This window comes from Leopardus geoffroyi, chromosome E1, assembly GCF_018350155.1.
Source record: "Leopardus geoffroyi isolate Oge1 chromosome E1, O.geoffroyi_Oge1_pat1.0, whole genome shotgun sequence".
Lineage (NCBI taxonomy): Eukaryota > Metazoa > Chordata > Mammalia > Carnivora > Felidae > Leopardus > Leopardus geoffroyi.
In genome coordinates this window covers 55,410,797-55,435,878 of record NC_059330.1, presented here as the reverse complement: position 1 = coordinate 55,435,878, position 25,082 = coordinate 55,410,797, and the positions used below count along the sequence as shown (strand labels likewise).

General features: G+C 43.4%; 1 protein-coding gene and 2 non-coding genes across 4 annotated transcripts in view; 2 read left to right on the top strand and 1 right to left on the bottom strand.

Moving 5' to 3' along the window:
* NUP85 (nucleoporin 85) overlaps positions 1–25,082 on the bottom strand; it is a 36,547-nt gene that overhangs the window by 6,547 nt on the left and 4,918 nt on the right. The window contains exons 3-11 of one of the 2 annotated variants that reach the window (XM_045490796.1): positions 22,461–22,623; positions 16,437–16,507; positions 15,858–15,901; positions 14,780–14,849; positions 13,494–13,615; positions 8,667–8,801; positions 8,431–8,553; positions 8,099–8,230; positions 7,342–7,448 (exon numbers count right to left, since the gene is read on the bottom strand). In XM_045490796.1, coding sequence (XP_045346752.1) covers positions 7,342–7,448; positions 8,099–8,230; positions 8,431–8,553; positions 8,667–8,801; positions 13,494–13,615; positions 14,780–14,849; positions 15,858–15,901; positions 16,437–16,507; positions 22,461–22,623 — 967 coding nt within the window. Of the gene's footprint in view, positions 1–7,341; positions 7,449–8,098; positions 8,231–8,430; positions 8,554–8,666; positions 8,802–13,493; positions 13,616–14,779; positions 14,850–15,857; positions 15,902–16,436; positions 16,574–22,460; positions 22,624–25,082 lie in introns of both variants that reach the window. The other variant, XM_045490795.1, reaches the window with a different exon arrangement.
* LOC123604797 lies at positions 17,946–18,052 on the top strand. The gene has a single exon (XR_006715514.1). It is a non-coding gene; the product is annotated as a U6 spliceosomal RNA (small nuclear RNA).
* Positions 23,895–24,001, top strand: LOC123604803. Its single transcript, XR_006715520.1, has one exon. It is a non-coding gene; the product is annotated as a U6 spliceosomal RNA (small nuclear RNA).

The window sequence follows — 25,082 nt, the reverse complement described above, 5'->3', positions numbered from 1 at the left end:
CTTGTCCTTTCTAGTCAAGAATTCCAATAAATCTGTTTATGGCAGCCCCCTAAATAAAACCCCAACTCATCAGATAATGTTGTTGCTATTAACTATTCTAACTTCGTCATACGTCCTTATGTATCAGTAATTCAACTGAACACTGTCATTGGGTTAACTAGACAGTGCTTTGTGGAAAAGATACTACAAATGGAACTCGAGACCACCATTTCAGTCAGTCCTTACCTCTCTGTCCCTGTCATCTGGAAAATGGAAGTAATTTTATCTCTTGCCTACCTGGACTGTTTAAAGAAAAAAATGGGAAAATTGATATAAAATATCTTTAAAAAATTCTTTTCAGTAGTGCTCTATAAATACAAAAATCAGTAAATCCAAGCTTGAAGTTAACACATAAATAGTGCCCTACTAAACTGCTTAGAGACCACCATGGATGTGCTCTAGCAGCACTGCAAATTGGTTCAAATCCAGTCCTGCTAACTCAGTGACTGGCCAGTTATTTAACTTCAGCTTCTTTGCCAAAGTGGAGGAATTATGATGGTCAGTACAGCTCTCTGAGACTCTGAAGCTATCTTTAGAGACTGAAGTTCTAAAAAATTCAAGGGTAACAGATGAAATCAGAAGTGGCCAGTCTTAAGGAAGAATATTAAATAAGGTGAGCAAATGTTAACCCAGAAGATCTAAAAACAAGTTGCCTCCCCTACTCACAACTACAGGCACAGTCCACCCTCCTAGAATAAGGACCATAGAGAACATTAATGATGAGGGACTAGTTCTTTGAACAGAGGGCTGGAGGAGGAGGGAGAACCTGCCACAGGAAGACAAGAGAAAGGAGCAGCCCTGAAATAGAGGCAACAGTCAGTGTAAAGGCTCTGGAGCAGGAAGTCAGTCTCGTTCCTACTTCAGACTGAAGCCCGTGTGACTCAAACTTCAAGTCAGGCAAAGGCCAGCTCACTTAGAGCCTCGTGATGGGAAGCCACTGGGACAGAAAGCAGGAAAAAATGGTTCAACACTGAAAACAAGTAGTAAATCAAAAATACAATGAGATATCACCTCACCCCTGTCAGAATGGCTAAAACCAACAACACAGGAAACAACAGGTGTTGGCAAGGATGCCCAGAAAAGGGAACCCTCATGCATTGTTGGTGGGGAGGCAAACTGGTACAGCTACTCTGGAAAACAGTATGGAGGTTCCTCGAAAAGTTAAAAATAGAGGGGATGTTTGGCTACCTCAGTCAGTAGGCATGCAACTCTTGATCTAGGGGTCATAAGTTCAAGCCCCACATTAGGTGTAGAGCTTAGTTTAAAAAAAAAAAAAAAAAGTTAAAGATAGAACCACCTTGGGTCACTAGATCTCTTTTGATTTCCACTCAGGTCACGATGCCAGGGTCATGGGCTCCATGGGGCATTAGGCTCCATGCTCAGCATGGAAGTTGCTTGGGATTCTTGGATTTCTCTCCCTTTGCCCCTCCCCACCTCACTCACAGGTGTGTGTGTGCGCGCTTTCTCAAAAATAAATACATGAATAAATAATAAATACAGAACTATCCTATTATCCAGCAATTGTACTTCTAAGTATTAACCCAAGAGATACAAAAATACTAATTCAAGAGGATACATGCACCCCTACGTTTATTGTAGCACTATCTACAATAGCCTAATTATGGCAACAGCCCAAGAGTCCATGGACTTATGAACGGATAAAGAAGCTATGGTAGGGACACCTGGGTGGCTACGTCTTTTTAGTGTCCGACTTCAGCTCAGGTCACAGTCTCACAGTTCATGAGTTTGAGCCCCACTTCAGGGGTGGAGCCTGCTTGAATTCTCTTTCCCTCTCTTCTCCCTCTCTTGAAATAAATAAAACTTTTTAAAGAAATGCTTCCTGGGGCACCTGGGTGGCTCAGTCAGTTAAGTGTCCAACTCTTGATTTTGGCTCAGGTCATGATCTTGCAGTTTGTGAGTTCTAGCCCCACATCGGGCTCCATACTGACAGTGCAGAGCCTGCTTGGAATTCTTTCTCTCTTTCCCTCTCCCTCTGCCCTTCCCACTCTCTCTTAAAAAACAAAAACTAAAAAGCCTGGCTGGCTCAGTCAGCAAAGCATGGGACTCTTGATCTCAGGGTTGTGAGTCTGACACTCACCTTGGGTGTAGAGGTTACTTTAAAAAGTCTTAAAGGGGCTCCTGGGTGGCTCAATCGGTTAAGCGTCCAAATTGATTTCGGCTCAGGTCATGATCTCATGGTTCATGAGTTCAAGCCCTGCACTGGGCTCTGCACTGAACATGTGGAGCCTGCTTGGGATTCTCTCTCCCCCTTTCTCCCTCTCTGCCCTTCCCCCATGCTCTGTCTCAAAATAAATAAACTTAAGAAAAATAAATGTTTAAAATAAAATAAAATCTTAAAATGAGCAAAGAGGGAATAAAAAAGAGAGACAAAAGAGGCAATCCAAGAAACAGACTCTTAACTCTAGAGAACAAACTGATAGTTACCAGAGGGGAAGGAGGTGGAGAGATGGGTTAAATAGGTGATGGGGATTAAGGAGTGCACTTGTGATGGGCGCCGGGTGTTGTATGGAAGTGATGAATCACCATACTGTTCAACTGAAACTAGTACTATACTGTGTGTTAACTAATGGGAATTTAAATAAAAACTTAAAGACTGAAAAGAGTACTCGAACGGTTGTGTCCAAATGGACAATGTAGAGATGGGGACAGTGGTGAAGCCAGTCAACCTGCAATAGTTCAGGCTGTTGATAATGGTGGCTGGGCTAAGGTGGCAGCTGAGGAGGGAACAAGAAGTAACCAGTTGTGAGATAATTTTGAAGTTAATAGAACTTCTTGATGGCTTCATTAGTGCTTAAGAGCTCGGCAAACTGTAAGGGCTTTAGCAAGTGGCTTTGGGGCCAAACAGCCACAGGGCCCTTGTTAGCTGGCAGTGTGACTTTACCAGGGCTCACTTCCCTCATATGTGAGATAGGCTTGAAAAGAACAGCACTTTTGGGGCGCCTGGGTGGCTCAGTCGGTTGAGCGTCCGACTTCTGCTCAGGTCGTGATCTCACGGTCTGTGAGTTCGAGCCCCGCGTTGGGCTCTGTGCTGACAGCTCAGAGCCTGGAGCCTGCTTCAGATTCTGTGTCTCCCTCTCTCTGTCCCTGCCCTGCTCATGCTCTGTCTCTCTCAAAAATGAATAAACATTAAAAAAATAATAATAAAGAAGAAAAGAAAAAAACAGCACTTTTTATCTCAGGGCACCTGGATGGCTGTCAGTTAAGTGTCCAACTTCTGATTTTGGCTTGGGTCATGATCATGAGATCGATGCCCCACGTGGGGCTCTGTGCTGTGGCGCAGAGAGAGGAGAGACAGAATTCCAAGCAGGCTCCGCACTGCCAGCACAGAGCCCATTGGAGGGCTCCAACTCACAAATCATGAGACCATGACCTGAACTAAAATCCAGAGTCAGACGCTTAACCGACTGAGCCACCCAGGCACCCCAAAATAAGTAAATAAACTTAAAAAAAAAAAAAAAAAAAAAAAAAAGGCACCCATCTCAAAGGTCTGTTCCAAGATAAATTGAAATAATCCATTAAAACTTAGTCTAGTAAATCTTAACTATTATCACCATTACTGTAATTACTAACCATTTTAGTAATTTTGTTAAGTTACCAGCTGCCAGCCTTGCTGTCCTCCACACTCTTCAGATTGTTCTTTCTCAAATACAAATTTCACAGCACTATCCTGCTAAAATCCTCAGTGGCTCCCCATTTGGATACAATCAAAACTACTGGGTACAGTGTATCTGGTCCTTGATAATCTGACTCCTTTCTGACCTCTGTCATTTCAACCCCTCACTTAGTGTTTTGGTCCTAAGAGATGTTTACAGTTCCTTCAGCAGGTAACAGGCCTTCTTTCTTTCCTGTCTTTCTGTATGTTTTTGTTTCTGCCCAAAATGATGTTTTTGGCTGAACTTTTCAGGACTCCACTTTGAGTGTAGCCTCCTTTGAGAAGCTTTTCCTCACCTTACAATCTGATATAGGGTCCTCTCTTAAGGGGTTCCACAACATCTGGCCTAGATAATACATTCAGGAATACAAGAAAAACTGCTATAATCGCAGAGCTTGGCACAGTGTGGGGCATAAAGGATGGGTGAGGGGAGATGGTACCTCGGCCCTCCTGAACAGCTGCTGTTGCCCAGACTGATGTGACAGTTAGTGAGACAGCCAGTGAGGTGGCTGAGGAGCCACAGCATGCCCTAGTCTGGCAGCCCTCAAGCATCTCCCAAAGGGATACAGCAGCCTCCAAGGCCACAGGGCAGCGACCACTGAAGGCAGGGTGCTAATGACACTGCTCGAGTGACCAAGACAGGATGGAGTGTTGAACAAGGCCGCCACACCCTCCCTGCAAAGCCAGACAAGTCTCAACAACAGATTTTGGAGCTTCACACACAAATGATGGAGAATTCCCAAGGCAACCTCTATACAAACCAAGCAAACAGCCTCATTGTTCAAAAATGTTTGAGGAAGACTCAACAGCTCTGGAGTGGCCTCTGCTAGAAAAGAGAAAATTGTGGAGCTGGGAAGACCAGCCATGGCGAAGGCCCTACCCAGAGCAAACAAGTGTAACTCTCCACGGGACTGTTTGCCCTGCACTGGGCCACTGTTGCCCCCTTACCCCAACTCCTATATCTTGTTTTGGCACCTTTGCAGCAACCACTACCTAACTGAGCTCTGGCGGCTGTGGACCTTCTTCTGTAAATGGTGTGTGAGGGTCTGCACACCGCCATAATCTGCAGCCAAAGTTATGGGCCGGGACAAAGTTCTAGCAAGAAGATTCTAGATTAGGTAAACATTAAACTGGACCTCTTCTTAATTTTTGAAGGAAGACCTGTTTCCTTCTAGTTCAATATTGTGACAGGACTTTAAGGGCACCAGAAAGCTGCCATCCTGCCTAGCTCCCAGTGAAGTACATGCCAGCTCCCTGTTTCCTTTTGCCAGGTAGCAAGGAACTGGCTTGTAGAGGAAGCTGTAAGCCAGAGAGGAGGAAATGAGCACTTGGAGGATTCCCAACTTCTCCTTTCGGCTGTGGGGATAATAGGCAAACATGCAGCTCTCCAGCAAGGGCTGATGAACTGTAGCCTCTGAGGGCCTTTATGCTCCACTTCAGCACCCTTCACTGCCCTTTGCGCCTCTTAGGGTCTGGCTAATATGGGGATCATCGAATACTCATTTAGAAATCTCCTTTTTAGCACCTTCATTCCCCTTTACAGGGTAGTCATGAGCCCAGTTGACATCATACCCAAAGAAAGCTGCGAGACTTGCCTACATCACCAGCCCACTGGCCCAACACCAGACGTTCCCCACTTTCCCAGGAACCAAGCTTGGGTCTGACTGGTACAAACCAAGAGAAACCAAGTGTTCGTAAAATCCCAAATCCAATCCTTCCCCATCCAGGAGGGCACATTCCTAAAGCTCTACTACTCTCTCTAAAGGTACTTCAGCCTTTCCTCCAGTTTCTGGGATGAGGTTTCAAGACTTGCATTATGGTGCCTCTTTCAGAACAGAGTAGGAAGTAGCTCCCGGATCAGAAAAACCCAAGCTCCAGGGACGCCTGAGTGGTTCAGTTGGTTGAGTGTCCGACTTTGGCTCAGGTCTTGATCTTGCAGTTTGTGGGTTCAAGCCCCAAAGTCAGGCTCTCTGATGACAGCTCAGAACCTGGAGCCTGCTTTGGATTCTGTATCTCACTCTCTCTGCCCCTCCCCCACTCACACTCAGTCTCAAAAAGAAAAAAAAAAAATGTTAAAAAAATTTTTTAGAAAAACCCACACTCCAAAGTTTATAGCAAACAGAAATACTTTAGACTCTTTCCTGCTTGCCAGGAGACAGAGGTGCTCAGACTGAGGGGCTGAGAGCCTGATCCCTATGTGTGAGTAGGAGGAGGGTGATGCCATTTTCTGGGGCATTCATGAAAGCCACTCCTCTTCTCTGGCATTCCCCTTTTTCTTCTACTGTCACTGCAAAGAACAGGGTGTTTTCCCTTTTCATTATCCTTCCTCCTGGTTCTGTTCAAATCTGATTTGTTCCTAAAAATTCAGATGTGGCTTATGAAGGAAGCCTTAATGGAAATAACCCAGTACTATAACAGACAGTATATTTGGGAATGCCTATTACTCCGAATTATAGGCTGAGGCAATGACAAAGCCAAATAATGACACGTGTGTGCCTTTGTAAGTGATTCTCACTAACGGTTCCGTGCAGATGCCCCTCATCAGCTGGATTCTGAGTCACCTTCCAGCTCCAACTACAGGTCTGTGAAAAGGATATAGACATAAAACTCGGTTTTCTTTCTCCAAATCTAGCACCATTTTCTTCAAGCCCTGGTTCTCTTTTCGCTCCAACAGGAGCATAGCAGGAAAGGATCCCTTCCCACTGCCCAAATCTATTAAAAATTATCCAGTCGAGATCAGTGAATTTGATAGTTGAGCAAGGTCATCTGCTATAGTTCCCAACTCTCTCCCTTCCGGGAGTCTTCAATTCAATACCCACTTGTCCAGGATGCACAAGAAGGGAAGATAAATTGTGTCTGACTTCCTATGTATGGAAACTCCTAGTAAGCTTTACCTGTGATTCATTATGTCTGATACTCCTTTTCCAGCCTTGCTGAAGGTTCAATGCGATGACAAGATACCCTTTTGAGGAGAGGGGTGGTGTAGAATCCCTGCTCTAAACAGACTCAACCAGCAGTTTGCTGGTGTGGTAGCCCTTGGCTCACTAGAGAGGGAAACTAATGAGAAGTACTGTCCCTTAAGGTGGTATGCATATCCATCAGGTTCCAAGAAATAGGTCTGCTGGCTTTTTATGGATTTTAAATACCAAAGTAATTTACTGCAATGTTGTTCAAGTAAACATCCCTGAAATGAAAACTGCTGTAAATACAGTGGCCCCCCCAAGCCTTAGGAAGGTCCCAAGCTTGTCCAGAGAGAAGCCAGGATCTACCTACATGTGGCCTAGAAGAGCATGTCTGTGGGAAGAAAGTTAAGACACCAGTGAGAAGGAACAAGACATTCTAAAAAAGGATGGTGGAGGGGCGCCTGGGTGGCTCATCGGTTAAGTGTCTGATTCACAGTTCTTGAGTTCCAGCCCTGCATCGGGATCTGCACTGATAGTGTGGAGGCTGCTTAGGATTCTCTCTCCCTCCCTCTCCCCTGCTTTCCTGTGCACATGCGCATGGTCTGTCAAAGTAAAACGAAACTTAAAAAAAGAATGGTAGAGATGGTTGCACAACACTGGGAATACACTTAATGCCGCTGAACTGCACACCTCAAGACAGAATGGTGGGGGTGTAGCAGGTCCTACCTGCACTCCTTGATCACTTGGTGGATGTCAAACTCAAAGGCCGCCATCAAGATGTTGTCCAGGGGTTCTGGGCTGCTCTCTCCTCCCAGAAACAGGTCAAGGCTGGACTGTGGAAAGGTGGTGACCAACTCAATTTCCAGATGTAAGCAGAGACTCAAGGGGGCAGGTAAGGCTTCTGTGTAGGGAACCCTGGAGGAGGATGATGGGTCCCTCAAAAAGGGCCAAAGTAGGGGATGCTGAGCTAGCTCAGTTGGAAGAGCATGCAACTCTTCACCTCTGGGTCATGCTTTGAGCCCCATGTTGGGGACAGATGACTTAAAAAATAAAGAGGGGCACCTGGATGGCTCAGTTGGTTGAACATTCAACTCTTGATTTTGGTTCAGGTCACGATGTCAGGGTCTTGGAATTGAGCCCTGCATTGGCCCCTGCACTGAGCGTGGAGCCTGCTTAAGATTCTCTCTCCCCCTCTGCCCCTACCCTGCTCACGCATACATGCTGTCTCTTGCTCAATTAATTGATTGAGCCTGGCTGGCTCAGTCAGAAGAGCACGCAACTCTTGATCTCTGAGGTCATGAGTCTGAGCCCCAAGTTGGAGGTAGAGATTACTAAAAAAAGATAAACTTAAAAAAAAGGGGGTGCAAAAGGAAAGACCTTTCCTGTTCTCCAGGGAGGTTCAACTCAAAGAGGCCACACACTGAAAATGACCTACCCCCATGATTCCTACTCCCTCCTCCCACTCCTTAAAGCTCAGGCTCACCTGGGCATAGAAGTGCAGGTCAATGGGTTTTACTGTGGGATGAGAGTACAGGAGCCGGGTCACTAGGAAATGATACCAGTTATTCAGAAGTTCCTTTTGCTCCAACAAGGCAGCTTCATCTCCCAGCATGATCTAAGGAGAGAGACATTTTCCTTTAGTTCCAGGGGCAACTTCTCTATTAACTCTCCTAATCTCAAGTAGAGCATTTGGTCTGAAAGCTCTCTCCTTCATGACAGAGATGATGGACAGCCCTGTTCATCATGTTCCTGCTATTGCTGCACTGGAACCACAGCTCCAACTTGGACCCCAACCTGAACTTCCTTCCCACAGACCTTGCAGAGAGACTCCAGGTGAGGACTGGAGGCGAACGTGCCATCCTGGAGATGACGCTCACATTCCTCATGCCAGTGCTGCCACTTCAGCTCCAGCTCTGTCAGCGTCTGGGTGTTTCCAGGCTAAGGGGAAAGACACAGTGAGATGCCATTGCCACTCACAGTGAGTGACCCCTTGTGCTTAGTGAACAAACCCATATCTCATGGCCCAACAGAGCAGGTCTGCTCCCACATACACTGAGAACGGGCATTGTCCTCATCAGGTCCCCCAGAATTCGGCACATGCCCGCAGAGGTGGGGCTGACGTCGGCTTCTTTGGAGAGCATCTGCCGGGCCTCATCCAGCCGGCCCTGTAGCACCAAGATGGTCACCTGGGAGGACACCAAGAACATAAGCATTCAAGTAAGGCCTGGAAGTCAGTCTCCTCGATCCACATTTTAACTTCCTACATTGGGGAAGTATGATGGTTCCTTTCCTCCAGAGGTAATCTAGCTCATCTAGTCTCATGGTTTTCACCTAAACCATACTTTTCAAACTGCATGTTGTAACCCATCACAGATTGCAACCAACATACTTTTTATATATTATATATTTTATTGTTTATTTTATATCTTAAAAAAATTTTTTTTAATCTTTATTCATTTTTGAGAGAGAGAGACAGAAAGACAGAGCATGAGCAGGGGAGGAACAGATAGAGAGGGAGACACAGAATCTGAAGCAGCCTCCAGGCTCCGAGCTGTCAGCACAGAGCCCAACGCAGGGCTCAAACCCACGAACCGTGAGAACATGACCTGAGCCGAAGTCAGATGCTCAACCAACTGAGCCACCCAGGCGCCCCCTTTTTTTTAATTTTTAAACAATATTTATTTTATATCTTATATTTATTTAATATTTATTTTATATCTTATATTTATATTTTTATTTTTCGAGAGGGCACAAGTGAGCGAGGGACAGAAATAGAGAGCGAGAAGCGGGGATCGAACTCACGAAATGTGAGATCATGACCAGAACCAAAGTCAGAGGCTTAATTGAGCCATCCAGGCACCACTGCAACCAACATTTTAAAAATAAATGATGGGGCGGGGGGGGGGGGGGGGGGAGGGGCACCTGGGTGGCTCAGTAGGTTAAGCATCCAACTCTTGATTTTGGCTCAGGTTATGATCTCGTGGTTCATGGGAATCAAGTTCCGCAACAGGATCCGCTCTGACAGCGCAGAGCCTGCTTGGGATTCTCTTTCTTTCCCTCTCTCTCTGCCCCCTCCCCTGTCCCTGCTATCTCTCAAAATAAATCAACTTTGAAGAAAAAAAAAAAATGAAAAAATGAAATAAGGGCGCCTAGCTGGCTCAGTCAGTAGAGCATGTGATTCTTGATCTTGGAGTCACGAGTTCAAGACCCACGTTAGACGTAGAATTTACTTAATGAATAAAACAGAAAATGGCAGAGTATAAATAAGATTGATTTATAAGTTTCAGTTCAATCTTTCAAATAAAAATTGATTCATAAGTTTCAGTTCAAATAAATAGATGCACAGATGCATACACTCAATATAGTCAATCCTGTTTATTCATAGATTTCATGTTTCTGAATTTGCCTACTTGTAACCCCCAAATCATTATATGATGTACTTTCACCATTACTTGTGGACATGTGTAGAATGGCAAAAAATTGGAGTCACTTGATATGCACATTTGCAGCTGAGGTTAAACAGGTGGTGCTCTACCTTCTTGTATCAACTCACACTAAACAAGTATCTTTTCCAGGATCTATTTAGTACCACTTTTTTTGTATATTTTTTTCAGTCTTTTTTTTTTTTTAAGTTTATTTATTTTGAAAGAGAGAGAGTGTGAGTGCCGGAGGGGCAGAGAGGCAGAGAGAGAGAGAGAGAGAGAGAGAGAGAGAGAGAGAGAGAGAGAGAGAATCCTAAGCAGGCTCTGTGCTGGGAGTGCAGAGCCCAATGTGGGGCTCAAACTCATGAACCATAGTAAGATCATGACCTGAGCAGAAACCAAGAGTCAGATGCTTAACGACTGAGCCACCCAGGCTCCCCTGTATGTCTGTGCTTTTTCCTGAGCCCCTGAGCATAGTGCTGAAGTGCTATACAGTGTTTTAATTTTTTTTATTTTATTTTTTTTTAATTTTTTTTAACGTTTATTTATTTTTGAGACAGAGAGAGACAGAGCATGAACGGGGGAGGGGCAGAGAGAGGGAGACACAGAATCGGAAGCAGGCTCCAGGCTCCGAGCTGTCAGCACAGAGCCCAACGCGGGGCTCGAACTCACGGACTGCGAGATCGTGACCTGAGTCGAAGTCCCACGCTCAACCGACTGAGCCACCCAGGCGCCCCTATACAGTGTTTTTAAGTGTTAATGAAGGCCGATAGGGAGAAAATACATGTCAGATAAGCTTCATTCAGGCATGCATTACAAGGCTTTTAGCCATGAGTTCAATGTTAAGGAGTCAGTGATACATATTAAAAATTTCTTTTAATATCCACTTATTTTTGAGAGACAGAGTGCAAGCGGGTGAGGGTCAGAGAGAGAGAGGGAGACACAGCAGGCTCCAGGCTCTGAGCTGTCAGCACAGAGCCTCACGCAGGGCTCGAACCCACAAACTGTGAGATCGTGTCCTGAGCCGAAGTTGAACGCTAAACCGACTGAGCCACCTAGGCACCCCAGGAATCAATAATATATATTTAATAAGGTATCTTTTTAAACAAAAACATATATAACACAAGGTTACATACTGATCAGCTGACAAAACATGATCAGAGGCCAGAAGAACCCTGTATTACAGTAATCAGTAATACAATGTTCCAGGCAACTTTACAGACCCTAACCTTTAAGAATAATGACAATCAACAGTAATATACACACAAGTATATATGTAAAACATACATAGTAACATTCTCCCTTACTAAGTCATGCTGAAAAAACCCAAGGATATATATGCTGACAAATCCCCAATTTCTCTAACCTGGACTTCCTTCTCTGGATTCCAGATTTGTATATCTTACAGCCTTAGTCAGTGTCTCCACTTGGATTTTATAGGCATCTTAAATATAGCATGTCTAAAAGTAAACACCAGATGCCTCCAACTCACCAACCTGATCATCCTACCTTCTCTTCTTACACACACACACACGCACGCACATCCAACGCACGCACCTCCAATCTATTAGCAAATCTCACCAACTGTATCTGTAAGCTGCACCAGAATCTAATCAATTCTCACAGCCTCCTCTGCTCAGCTCCTACACTTGTCCAAGTCCCCAACATCTTTGCCTGGTTTAGTACCATAGCCTCTAGACTGGTCTCTGCTTCTGCCCTTGCTCCGTCCTCAGTAGGGCAGCCAGAGAGCCTTGAAAACCTACATTAGATCATGGTGTACCTTTGCTCAGCTCTCCAAAGCCCCCCTCACCCCATCTGACTCCAAGGTAAAACAGGAGCTCTGTGTCTATCAACCAGCTTACACACGTTTATGTGCTTTAATTTCATCATTACATGATCTTAAACATGATCTGATCACTATCCCTGTTGCACAGAAGAAACTAACGGCAGTTAAATAACTCCTTCAAGACCCCACAGCTAGTTAGAGGCAGAGCTGGGATGCTAACCCAGGCAGTTTGGCACCACAGACCATGTTCCTACCACTCTGCTCTACAGCCTCTCTCAAAGCTGAAGTCCTAGGACAGTCCAGGGGGCCCTATGATCTGGCCCTTTGGCTCTCTGCCCTTACCTCCCCAACTCCAGCCCTTGCTCCCTCTGCTCCTCATCCCACTGTGCCTCCAGGTCAGAGCGCTTGCAGGTCTCACTGCCTGCAATGCTCTTTCCCCTCCTTTGGCCCAGCACCCCTCCTCCCATATCACCTCATGAGGGTGGCCTTCCCGGACTCCCCTGCTCTCCATACCACTGGGCTTCACTGTGAGGCATGCTACATATTTTACTTGTTTCTGTATTTATTTTCTGTCTCCCCACCCAAGATGTAGGACTCAGAAGAGCAGGAATCTTTGCCCACTTTGGTCATAGTTGTTTTCCCCAGTGCCTTGCAAACAGGAGTGCTTGATAAATATTCAGTGAATGAATCAGAGACTCAAAATCTGGGCCCAAGATTTCCTGTCTCAAAGGCAACAATTCTTTACCTGAATTCCATATTTTATAAGTTTAATCAACCTTCCATTATTCAAGTCAACTGCAATCTTCTCCCCAGGCCCTCCCAAATGGGTCACAAGTCAGGAAAGGTAAATGGAAAAAAGCATTGCTTTCATAGGCACAGAATACATACATACATACATACATACATACGTACATACACACACACAACACCAAGAGACATGCTGACCTTCTTCACAGTTGTTGTTTTTAAGTTTTTATTTATCTTGAGAGAGAGAGAGAGTGCGAGTGGGTGAGAGGCAGAGAGAGAGAAGAGAGAGAATTCCAAGCAGGCTCTGTACTGTCAGTGCAGAGCCCAATATGGAGCTCGAACTCACGAACCACGAGATTATGACCTGAGCCAAAGTTGGACACTTAACCAACTGAGCCACCCAGGCGCCCCTGAGACCTGTTGACTCCCAAACTGATAATCCAAAATGACTTCAGGATCATCAATCTTTAATAGCTGTATGGACCTATAATTTACACACCACCAACATTCACCTATTTAAGTAGTAAGTTTACAGAGTTGTGCACCATCATTACAATCCAGTCTTATAACATTTCTATCACCTCAAAACCCCTCATGCTTATTTACATTAAGCTCCCACCCCCAGCCCCTATCAATCAGGTTTGTATTACCCCATCTTCTCTTCCTTAGATTCACAAAGAAACTAAATTTCCCTGCTCACCAGAAAGCCTACAAAGCATTACTTTTTTTTACACAACAACTTAGTTCTAAACTCTTCTGTGGATCAGGGAAGCAAAGATCTAAGAGCATCTCCATAATCACAGACCCAAAAGCCAGTCTGAGTGTGAGCAGGCTCAGCAGGCAACCCTCAGGCCTGCCTATGAATACTGGGAAAACACTGTGAGGTGAAAGTCAGGAAGGCCCAACCTGCATGAGGTCCTTACCAAGTTCCAGAAGCTCTCATGCTTGCTTGGATTCTCACTGCCCAGGACATCTGCCAACAAACTGTCCACCTCACATACATGCAGTCGGACCCAGTCAAGGAGGTGGAGGAGGAGAGGGCCGGCTAGGAGGAAAGACTCTTGTCACACACAAACCTCAGCTTCATCTGTAGCAAATTCCACTTTCCCACAGTACGGACAGAAAGTATAGGGCAGAGAAGAGAACTATGGAGAAGTGGTTTATCCCTCGTAGGTGGGCACACATATGGTCCTGAATAAAGGACTGGGCTGACAAATGGACCTTTAGGAATACTTCCTCTGAGCCAGGCAGCTCCACCTTTCACTGAATCTTTGATAGGGCTGAATCTCACCACTTGCACCACCCCCAATTCTTCACAACGATGCAGTGTGCAATGGCCAGGTAAGGAACAGCCACTTAGGGACTGGTACTGATTAGGTGCTAGGTAAGCAACAATGACAGAAGCACAGCAACAGCCCTCAAGATATACTGGAGGCAGTAAACATAGAAACAACTAATTTTCATTTCAAGTTGCTCAGGACTTTAGCAGGAATGGGAGTAAAAAGCTATGACTACAGAGATTACTAACACTCATTTATGGGTAACAGCAAACATAAACTATCAAGAGATACCAAAAAAAAAAAAAGCCTGCAGCACCTCCACAGAGAGCAAGGATACCGTACCGCCCACAATGTGGTTCAAGAACATGCAGTAATTCAGAATGGACAGTTCACGTGTAGGGCTGCCCCTGCCCCAATCACTGGTGACAGAATTCTCCAAGTGACTTTGCCTCCCACCATATAATCCGTCACATCCTTAAAAGTTTCTCTTTCTGTTAAATGTTTCAACAACAGACCTTTATTATTTCACACTTCTGGAGGCCAGAAGTCTGAGATCAAGGAGTAAGCAGAGTTGGCTCCTTCTGAGCCCAGGAGGGAGAACCCATTCCATGCCCCTCCCCTGACTTCTCCTAAAACTTTCATAAGCTTGACCAGTCCACAACATAAATACTGACCACCCCTGTCATAGAGCAGTTTAACATGTTTTACTGGTGTTTTTCAGGGGCCACCAGCCTAACATTTTAGGTTTTCAGGAGGCATTTTCTAAGAGGTGACAAAATGGCAGGCTTCTTTGGGTGTTACGTACAACTTTCTGATGGTTACGTTGATGGAGAGTGATGAAAAGAGCATTCTGGGCAATTAAACTCTCATGATGACATGCAGGAAAGGTAGACACCTTTGATGTTGAGAAGGGATGATTCCATGCTCACCTGGGGCTACTTCAATAAAAAGAATCTCACAAAGATTCCAAATAAGCTCCATTGCTGACAAAATGGAGACCTAAGGAAGAAATGGAGACAAGGCTGTAACTGAAAACATTCCTGATATTTGCTCTCAGAGCAAAGGAATGAAGCACGTGATGGTCATTCATTATTAACCCAACATTTACTGAATATTCCTATGGAAATCCCACAGGATTTCCCACAGGGAATTCAGTGAGAGAATTTTAGGGGATGGTACGCAGACTAACATTGTTTTTTTTTTTAATAGTTCTCATTTTAATGTGCGTTATAGAAAAATATAATTAGCCCATCACGCCCATGGTCTTGATGAATATTAGGATTTAGAAAGAGGCTCTGAGTAAAATGAAAGATGATTTTTAGAAAAATTTATTCAGTAAATAATATTAAGAATTCTACAGATATACCAAAAATCATGAAGGTGGTATTCAAGGGACTAAAGTTTAAGAAAGTCTACTAAAAAGCAAACCTAAATAAGACCCAAAAATAAGTCAGGTATGGACCCTGCCCTAGGAAATATTCAGTCCCCTTCCCCACCATCCTTTCATACAAAAACACAGACGACCTTATTCAGAGAAAATAAATGCTTTGCTGCACCAATCCCTACTCACTACTGAGCTTGAACACTATCAAGATTCTACCAAAGAAAGAGAATTCTTTCAGCCATCTTCCAGCTCCAACAAAATAAACAACTCAGTAAAAATGCTGGGTCACGAGTTGAGTCCAGCTTATAAAAATAAGCAGTGGTTCCAAAAGCTCAGTTCACTACCTCAGGTGACACAATGTGGTTAGGACTGATATTTCCCCATAAGAATTGTAAATTCATACAAGTACTTATCAGGCACAACCTTGTGTTCCAATGCATTATGCCTTGAAGGGGGCACCAAGAAGTTCAAGATGATCCTTACTGCCCCCAAGGAGTTGCCTGTCTACCTGGTAACAAGAAAGACTTGTACATAACAATGACTGCAAAGCCACCCCAGGTGGGTGTTGAGGATGCAGAAGGACATAACAGTGCCAGGACAACAAAGGCAGGCGGCGCCCCTACCTGGCTGCTGAACTGGCGACCACTGGCTGGATCTTTAGCAGCAACTAACAAAACACAAAACATTTTGAAGTAAGCAATGAAACTTTTAGTCTCATAGTTATAGCTTCATATACAAGGTTCTTTGCTTGTGCCTATTTCCTCTAATGACTACCAATTTTCACTGTAAGTTTTTAAAAAGTGCTTCATTATCTCTTTGTTGCAGATCAATGATTTGTAAACCCAATGCCCTTAAGTTACAAGCAACACTTTCAACTGCAACAGAACAGAGCCCATCATGTTATAAAAGACTTTACTCAGCACCCAGAAATCACATGGCTCTCAAGGTTATGGTGACTTTAAATTGTGAAAGTAAAAGAACTGGGAATATGATTTTCAAAGATCTTTAATTTGGCCGTTAGTCTCACACCTGTCACCTCAATATGTTCTAACTTGAAAAACGTACTCAAGACGAATGCCAAAATATTAGGTTACGTAAGATGGGAAAGTAAGATTTTTGAACTGTAAAGTCAAATAGACTTTACCTTGCAGTATTAACAAACATTTCAATTACTGTAACATGTACACACACGAAATCCTTACTTGCAGCCTGGTGCATTTCCTCCATACAGGCTCTTATGACTGATCGGTAGTTCTTACTCACTCGGACCAATCTAGAAAAATGAAATGACATACAACAGGAACATGGAGCATCTTGCAGTGACAAAAAGCAAGGAAGTCTGCAATAGGAGACAAGAGCTTGCTCAAATACAGGAGCCAACCTGAAGGAGTTCCTAACGGCCTAAGCTGGAACAACTTTAGCATCAAAATAAGTAACATATAAGATAACCCACTGAGTACAAAAAATATCCCGGAGGGGCGCCTGGGTGCTTCAGTCAGTTAGGCGTCCGACTTCAGCTCAGGTCATGATTTTGCAGTCCAGAAGTTTGAGCCCCGCGTTGAGCTCTGCGCTGACAGCTCAGAGCCTGGAGCCTGCTTCAGATTCTATCTCCATCTCTCTCTGCCCCTCCCCCGCTTTCACTGTGTCTCTCTCTCAAAAATAAAATAAAAACATAAAAAAATTATTTTAAATAAATAAATATCCCCGAATCCATAGTGATATTAATTGCTGCAAATGAGATCTACTGATAGACACTAAAAATAATGGTTGAAAATTTAAAGAGAAATAAAATTTGCATAATCTCAAAGTTTCTCCTCCAAATACCCATTAGTTACAAAGGAAAGATGGTAATTTTACAGTGGAGAAACCCAGTAGAAACCACATTAACCAAGTGATGAAGGTCAATAAACTCAGTAATAAAACTTCAACATGATAAACCCCATAATATGATGTACTGAAGACACATCATACCAGTTCTGTGGTATTCTTACTAAAAATGCATTATCTCAAAAATGATACATAACCTTTGTCTAATCATGAGAAAACAGACAAACCCAAATGGAGGGACAGCACCAAAATAACTGGCCAATATTTTTCAAAAGTGTCAAAGTCATAAAGAAGACTATGGGAAAAAAATTAAACGCAACCTCAGTCACAGAAGAGAAAAAAAGGACATTAGTGTAAAAACTGGTGAAATTCAAATGAAGTCTTCAAGCATACTGCATTGATGTTTAAGTTTCCTGATTTAAGTGACAGTAATATGGTAACATATAGATAGTAACATTATAAAGCTAGATGAAGGATATGCAGTAATCCATTATTCTTGTACCTTTTCTGTAAGTCCAAAATTACTTCAAGATAAAGTCTTTTTAAAAAAGGAAGTGACGGGGCGCCTGGGTGGCTCATTCGGTTAAGCTCAGGTCATGATCTCATGAACCATGAGATCCAGCCCCACATTGGGCTCTATACTGACAGCACCGAGCCTGCTTAGGATTCTCTCTCTCCCTCTCTCTGCCCTTCCTGTGAGCACACATGCATGCACGCTCTTTCAAAATAAATAAACATTAAAAAAAAAAGAAAATGACAAACATAACAAACATCCACAAGAAAGTAACTGGTTTAGTTACCAAGATGCAGTCCTTAGCAATAAAAACAGTTCTAGAAGAAGAGACCTAAAGACCACCTATTCGTTCCATTTAAAAATGAACAGCATGCTTACTTCAGTAGCACATATACTAATATTGGAACAATACAGAGAAGACTGGCATGGCCCCTGAGCAAGGATGACATTCAAATTTGTGAAGTGTTCCATATTTTTTAGAACATATAGAATTGTTAAATCACTATATTGGACACCTGAAAATAACATAACACTGTATGTTAATTATCCTGGAATTAAATCAAAAAAAGAATAGCAACATTCTGCATATGACCTATAACAAGACTGGCAGGAGGTAAAGCAATCTGCACGTATTCCCTCACCCAATCCTCACTATCCCACATCCCCTTTCACTGCCAAGATTCAGGTCCAGATAAATAATTCAGCCAAAAAAATAAGGTGATATGCTAACCCCGATACACAGAACAGGAGCTATCACCCCACCATTAGGATGGCATTCATTCATTCATTCAACATTTTAGAGCATATATATATATATATATTTTTATGTTTACTTATTTTGAGAGAGAGCAAGGGGGAGGGGCATAGAGAGAGGAAGAGAGAGAATCCCAAGCAGGCTCTGCACTGACAGCACAGGGCTCAATCTCACATACTGATCTCACATATCATGAGATCAAGACCTGAGCCGAAATCAAGAGTTGAATGCTGACTCTTGATTCTGTCTGAGCCACCCAGATGCCCTTAGAGCACGTACTTTATAAATGTGCAAGGGTATATGGGAACATAGGGCCCACATAAATAAGACAAGTTCCCTGCCTTCCAGGAATTACAGGACCTTCGACATGTTTTTCTCTTAGAATAATGATGTTTGAGTCACCAATATTCTGTTACCAGAGCCTCTTGAAACCAGTGATTTCCCCTTCTATCCTTCCCTCCCTCTCTGCCATCCCCCCGAAGCTGACTAGGGTATCCTCCAGAATGAGTCATTTGTAAAATTTTACGAGGAAGTAAAATACTGTGATACTGTTATTTATAAGAAATAAACATCGGGGCAGCCGGGTGACTTAGTCAGTTGAGTGTTCGACTTTGGCTCAGGTCATGATCTCCCAGTTCATGAGTTCAAGCCCCCAAATCAAGCTCGCTACTATCAACCCATCAGCACAGAGCCCACTTAGGATCCTCTGTCCCCCTGGGGCACCTGGGTGGCTCAGTTGGTTGAGTGTCTTCAACCAACTTCAGCTCAGGTCATGATCTCATGGTTCATAGGTTCAAGCCCTACGTCAGGCTCTGTGTGGACAGCCTGGAGCCTGCTTTGAATTCTGTGTCTGTCTCTCTGCCCCTCCCCTATTCATGCTCTTACTCTCTCTCAGAAATAAACAAACATTGGGGGACCTGGGTGGCTCAGTCGGTTGAACATCCAACTTCGGCTCAGGTCACAATCTCACAGTTTGTGAGTTCGAGCCCCGTGTCAGGCTCTGTGCTGACAGCTCAGAGCCTGGAGCCTGCTTCAGATTCTGTGCCCCTCCCTCTCTCTCCACCCCACCCCCTGCTTGTGCTCTGTCTCTCCCTGTCTTTCAAAAATGAATAAACATGTAAAAAAAAAAAAAAAAAAGGAAAGAAAGAAACATTAAAATTTAAAACAGGGAAGCCTGGAAGGTTAAATAGGTTAAGCGACCAACTTTGGCTCAGGTCATGATCTAGCAGTTCATTAAGTTCAAGCCCCTTGTCAGGCTCTGTGCTAACGGCTCAAAGCCTGGAGCCTACTTCAGATTGTGTCTCCTTCTCTCTCTGCCCCTCCCCCACTTGTGTGCAGACACTCTTTCAAAAATAAACAACCTTAAAAATTTTTCTTAAAAAAAAAAAAAGGATCCTCTGTCCCCTTCTCTCTGCCTCTCCCCATCTTGCACTCTCCCAAAAATAAGTTGTTGTTTTTTTTCTTAAGGAAAGAAAGAAAGAAACATCTAGTCTTTATCCTAGTCCCTGACACAAGATTCCTATAATCCTTGTGAATTCCTAAGTGATGAGAGCATCAGGAGCACCTTACGTTCTATTGAGGCCGTTCTATTGAGGCCATTCTGGGTGGGCTCCTGGATTGGGGTTGGTCAAAGAAAGACTCAGCCATCAACAGAAGACCGAAATCTTCTGCTGTGCTAGGGTGGCCTGTCAGTCAGTCTAGATCTCAGCTCTTGATCTTGGCTCATGATCTCGGCTCAGGTCAAGATCTCCTGGTTCCTGAGATAGAGCCCAACAGGCTCAGGTCATGATCTCCTGGTTGAGACAAAGCTCCATGTCAGGTTCTGCACTGAGCATGGAGCCTGCTTAAGATTCTCTCTCTCCCTCTCCCTCTGCCCCTTCCCCAATCACACACTTTCTCACTTTCTCAAAAACAAGTAAAAATAAAAAAAGAGAGGCGCCTGGGTGGCTCAGTGGGTCGAGCATCCAGCTTCAGCGCAGGCCACGATCTCACGGTTCATGGGTTCGAGCCCTGCGTCGGGCTCTGTGCTGACAGCTTAGAGCCTGGAGCCTGCTTCAGATCTGTGTCTCCCTCTCACTCCACCCCTCTCCTGCTCGTGCTCTGTCTCTCTCAAAAATAAACATTTAAAAATATAAAATTAAAATTAAATTAAATTAAAATAGAAATTTTCAGCCCTGCACCCTACCTCTCTGGAGAGGGAAGAGGGGCTAGAAATGGAGTTAATAATTGATGTCTCCCTCCATAAAATCCCAATAGTATGGAGTTCAGAGAATTTCCAGGTGGGTATATAAATCCACGTACCGGGAGGGGGATACACCCAAACTCCACAGGGACAGAAGTTCCTGTACTCCAAACCCTCCCAAACCTTGTCCTATTTATCTCTTCACCTAGCTGTTCATCTGTATCCTTTATCATATTCTTTAATAAATTGGTAAGCTAAGTGTTTCCCTGAGTTCTGTGAGCCACTCTAGCAAACTCATTGAACATGAGGAGGTTTGGGAACCTCCAATTTGTAGTTGGGCCAGAAAAATGCTTTAAGTAACGTGGGAATGCACTAACTGCAATTCACATGTGAAGCGGGGAACAGTCTTGTGGGACTAAGCCCTTAACCTATGAAATCTGATCTCCAGGTAGATAGGGTCAAAATTGAGTTAAATTATATGATACCCAGGGGACCTGGCAGGCTGTCAGTAAAGCATGTGACTTTTTATTTTTGAGAGAGAGACAGAGAGCAAGTTGGGGAGGGGCAGAGCAAGAGGGAGACAGAATTCCAAGAGTCAGATGAGTAACCAACTGAGCCACCCAGGCACCCCAAGCATGCAACTCTTTATCTTCCGGTCGTGAGTTCAAGCCCCATACTGGGAAATACAGCTTACTTAAAAAAAACAAAAAACAAAAAACAAAAAATTATAGGACACCCAGCTGGTGTGACAGAATTATTTGGTGCCATACATCTGGCATCAGAAGTGAATATGGGGGTGCCCGGTGGCTCAGTCGGCTCAGTGTCCAACTCATGGTTTTGGCTCAGGTCATGATCTGACAGTGCAGAGCCTGCTTAGAATTCTCTCTCTCTCCCCACTCTGCTTGGAATTCGGTCTATCCCTTTCTCTCTGCCCCTCTCCCACTCATGCTTTCTCTCTTTCAAAATAAATTTAAAAATTTTTAAATAAACAAACAAGGGGAGCCTGAGTGGCTCAGTCTGTTCAGTGTCCAACTTTGGCTCAGGTCATGTTGTCACAGTTCATGAGTTCGAGCCACATATCGGGCTCTCTACTGTCCGAATGGACCAAGGACTCCGTTTCAGATCCTGTCTCCCTCTCTCTCTGCTCCTCCTCCACTTGCATGCACTCGCTCTAAAATAAACATTTAAAACAAACAAAAAAAACCAAAGAAATGAATATGGCAGTAGTGTGTAAAAAAGGAGACACACAACAGGAAGGAAAAACTTTTTTCCCCCAATACAAATACCAACACTGCCCATGCTCTAACTGTATTTATGGACACTGATAAAAAACTAACATAAAGGTTCTCACATTCCATGGTGCTTAAGACTCACCTGGAGATTTTAGATTTGAGGATCCACCCCAAGAAACTTTAATTTTTATGATCTGAGGTGGGGCCCAGAAATCTGCCATTAACAAGTATCTGATATTGATGCAGTTACCTCATGAACCACACTTCAAACAACCCTAGTCTATATACAGTATAATAGTTTTCTGGTCTCTTACCAAAAATGCCTTGAGAATAATTCTTTAAAGATACAACAAAACTACTTTTTTAAACTCATTTTTATAGTAAGATAATTCCAAAATCTTCCCACAGTGGGACTTCTTTCAGTGATTTTCAGGTGCTTATTTGGCCTTAATTTTCTTCTTTGCAGGGTAAATGAAACAGGAATATAAACAAACAAAAAGTTTATCAAGCCACCAAATCGATCAACAGCCATTTGCACAATCCCTGAAAGACATTTCATCCCTACCTACCTCCACTGCCCAGGACAGAAGCCTCAAAATAGAACCAGGAGCCCCTTATTTCTCCAGGCACTCCATCCATCATGCAAAAGGACGAGGCAGTTCATTTGGCTTTCACGCTTTAGTTGTGGACTGCAGTACCTACCAGCAGCCTACTTACTGAGCTTTTCTGGATTTTCCAGTCAATTCTTCTTCAATTCTCTGGAGGCCCACAAAGATTCCATGGGATTCATTGAAGAGTTTTCTCAAGATCTGAGAGTAAACATCTATATCCTTTCGGATGATATAGATAAAGGGGCAACCTGGCACAGTCTCTGATTTTTCTGAAACAGGAAAAATTTAACATCGATCACCATTACTCTCATATAACAACTCTAAAATTTTTAAATTGAGTTATCTAATTACAACAGCTTCAGCTACTTTGCTAGATTTCATTTTTTAAAGTATGAATTATTTATCAATTATCCACACATGAATTATTTAATATACATGTTTACTTTCAGACTTTACTCCTCAACTGACTGGCTTATTTTATTTTGTTAATGTAACTTCTAGGCCTGGAGTGCCTGGCTGGCTCAGTCAGTGGAGCGTGCAACTCTTGATCTTGGTGCTGAGTTCAAGCCCCATACTGGGTATGGAGATTACTTAAAAATAAAATGTTTAAAAAAATAAAGTAAGCTCTAGGCCCAAAATGGGGCTTGAACTCACAACCCTGATATCAAGAGTCACATGCTCTACTGACTGAGCCAGCCAGGTCCCCTCTCACTGGCTTATTTTGGAACTAACTTTTGCCTCCATCAGTTGAAATATACTAAAAAAATTAAACTCACTTCATATTAGCCTAAATATAACTCAAAAAATATGATAAATTTACAGACAAAATTTTACATAACCTCAAATTCAAGTAAAATTTTTATATCACTTTGTACTGCCATTAGTCCTAAAGCAAAGAATCAAAAGTTAACTGAACTATTTTGCAACAGTGATCAAAAGGCTCTACAATGATAAAATATAAACAACCAATTTGTGGAAATTTCTTATGCAACAGCTTCCCAAACAAGCTATGATGATGTTCAATGGCTCATCTCTGATGAGACTGCAAGAGATATAAACCTCACGTTTTCAACAATTAAGGACAAACTATCAAATGTTGACAAGCCTTCCCATTAAGTATGAAAAGAGGACAGACATATTCAAAGAAGGTTCTCCTCTGAACAACTGTCCCTTTGGCAGCTTTTATAGCTCTGCCAACCTTGAAATCTTTAATACCAAAATATCCCAGAAACAGTTAGCAACATCAGGGACAATTCTTAACTACAAAATCAAGAAAAACTACATCACTTATGGGGCGCCTGGGTGGCGCAGTCGGTTAAGCGTCCGACTTCACCCAGGTCACGATCTCGCGGTCCGTGAGTTCGAGCCCCGCGTCGGGCTCTGGGCTGATGGCTCAGAGCCTGGAGCCTGTTTCCGATTCTGTGTCTCCCTCTCTCTCTGCCCCTCCCCCGTTCATGCTCTGTCTCTCTCTGTCCCAAAAATAAATAAACGTTGAAAAAAAAAAAAAAAAAAACTACATCACTTAAAAATTGCATGAACTGTGCTCACTTCAGCAGCACATATACTAAAGTTCAAACAATACAGAGAAGATTAGCATGACCCATGCGCAAGGATGACATGCAAATTCGTGAAGCTTCCATATTAAAAAAACAACCAGAGCACCTGGGTGAATCAGTCAGTTAAGTGTCTGACTCTTGATCTCAGCTCCGGTCTTGATCTCAGAGTCATGAGTTCAAGCCCCACACTCAGCTCCACACTTAGCATGGAACCTACTTTAAAAAAAAAAAAAAAAAAAAAACAAACCAGGGATGCTGGGTGGCTCAGTTAGTGAAGTGCCCGACTCTGGCATAAGTCGTGATCTCAGTCCACGAGTTTGAGCCCCATATTAGGCTCTTTGTTAGCACAGAGACCACTTCAAATCCTCTGTCCCCCTCGCTCTCTGCCCCTCCCCCGCTTGCACGCAAGTGCTCTGTCTCTAAATAAATAAATAAACTTAAAAAATAAATAAAATCGGGGTGCCTGGCTGGCTCAGTTGGTTAAGCATCCAACTTTAGCTCAGGGCACAATCTCATAGTTGGTGCCCTGCTCTGGGTTCCGCACTCTCTCTGTCCCTCTCTCTCTTCCCCTCGCGCATTCGAACTCTCCCATAAATTAATTAAATAAATAAACAAATAAATAAATAAATAAATCTGCATGAACTGCACATGATGTGCCAAAATTTTAAGACTTTCATTAGCTCCATCTCCTCTCTATAATAAAAGAAAGCCTCCACATTTGAATAACCTGTCAAAGATCTGCACAAAAATATCTTCAGCATTTCCCAAGACTTGTCTTGAAAAAAAGAAAGCAAAATCAAATGTCAAAATTTAGTTTTATATTACTAGAAAAGTCTATATCAGAAAGAGAATATCCAAAAAAAAAAAAAAAAAAAGAGAGAGAGAGAGAGAGAGAAGATCCAGGGTGCCTGGGTAGCTCAATTGGTTGAGTGTTGAACTGATCTTGGCTCAAGTCATGATCTCATAGTTCATGGGTTCAAGCCCCACATGGGGGCTCTGCGCTGGTGGTGCTGAGTCTGCTTGAGATTCTCTGTCTCCCTCTCTCTCTGCCCCTCCTGGCTCATGCTCTCTCAGGGAGAAAAAAAAAAAAGAGAGAGAGAGAGAGAGAGAGAAAGAGAAAGAAAGATCGATCCATGTCCAAAACCTGATGGAACTTAGAGAATAAGGAAGAG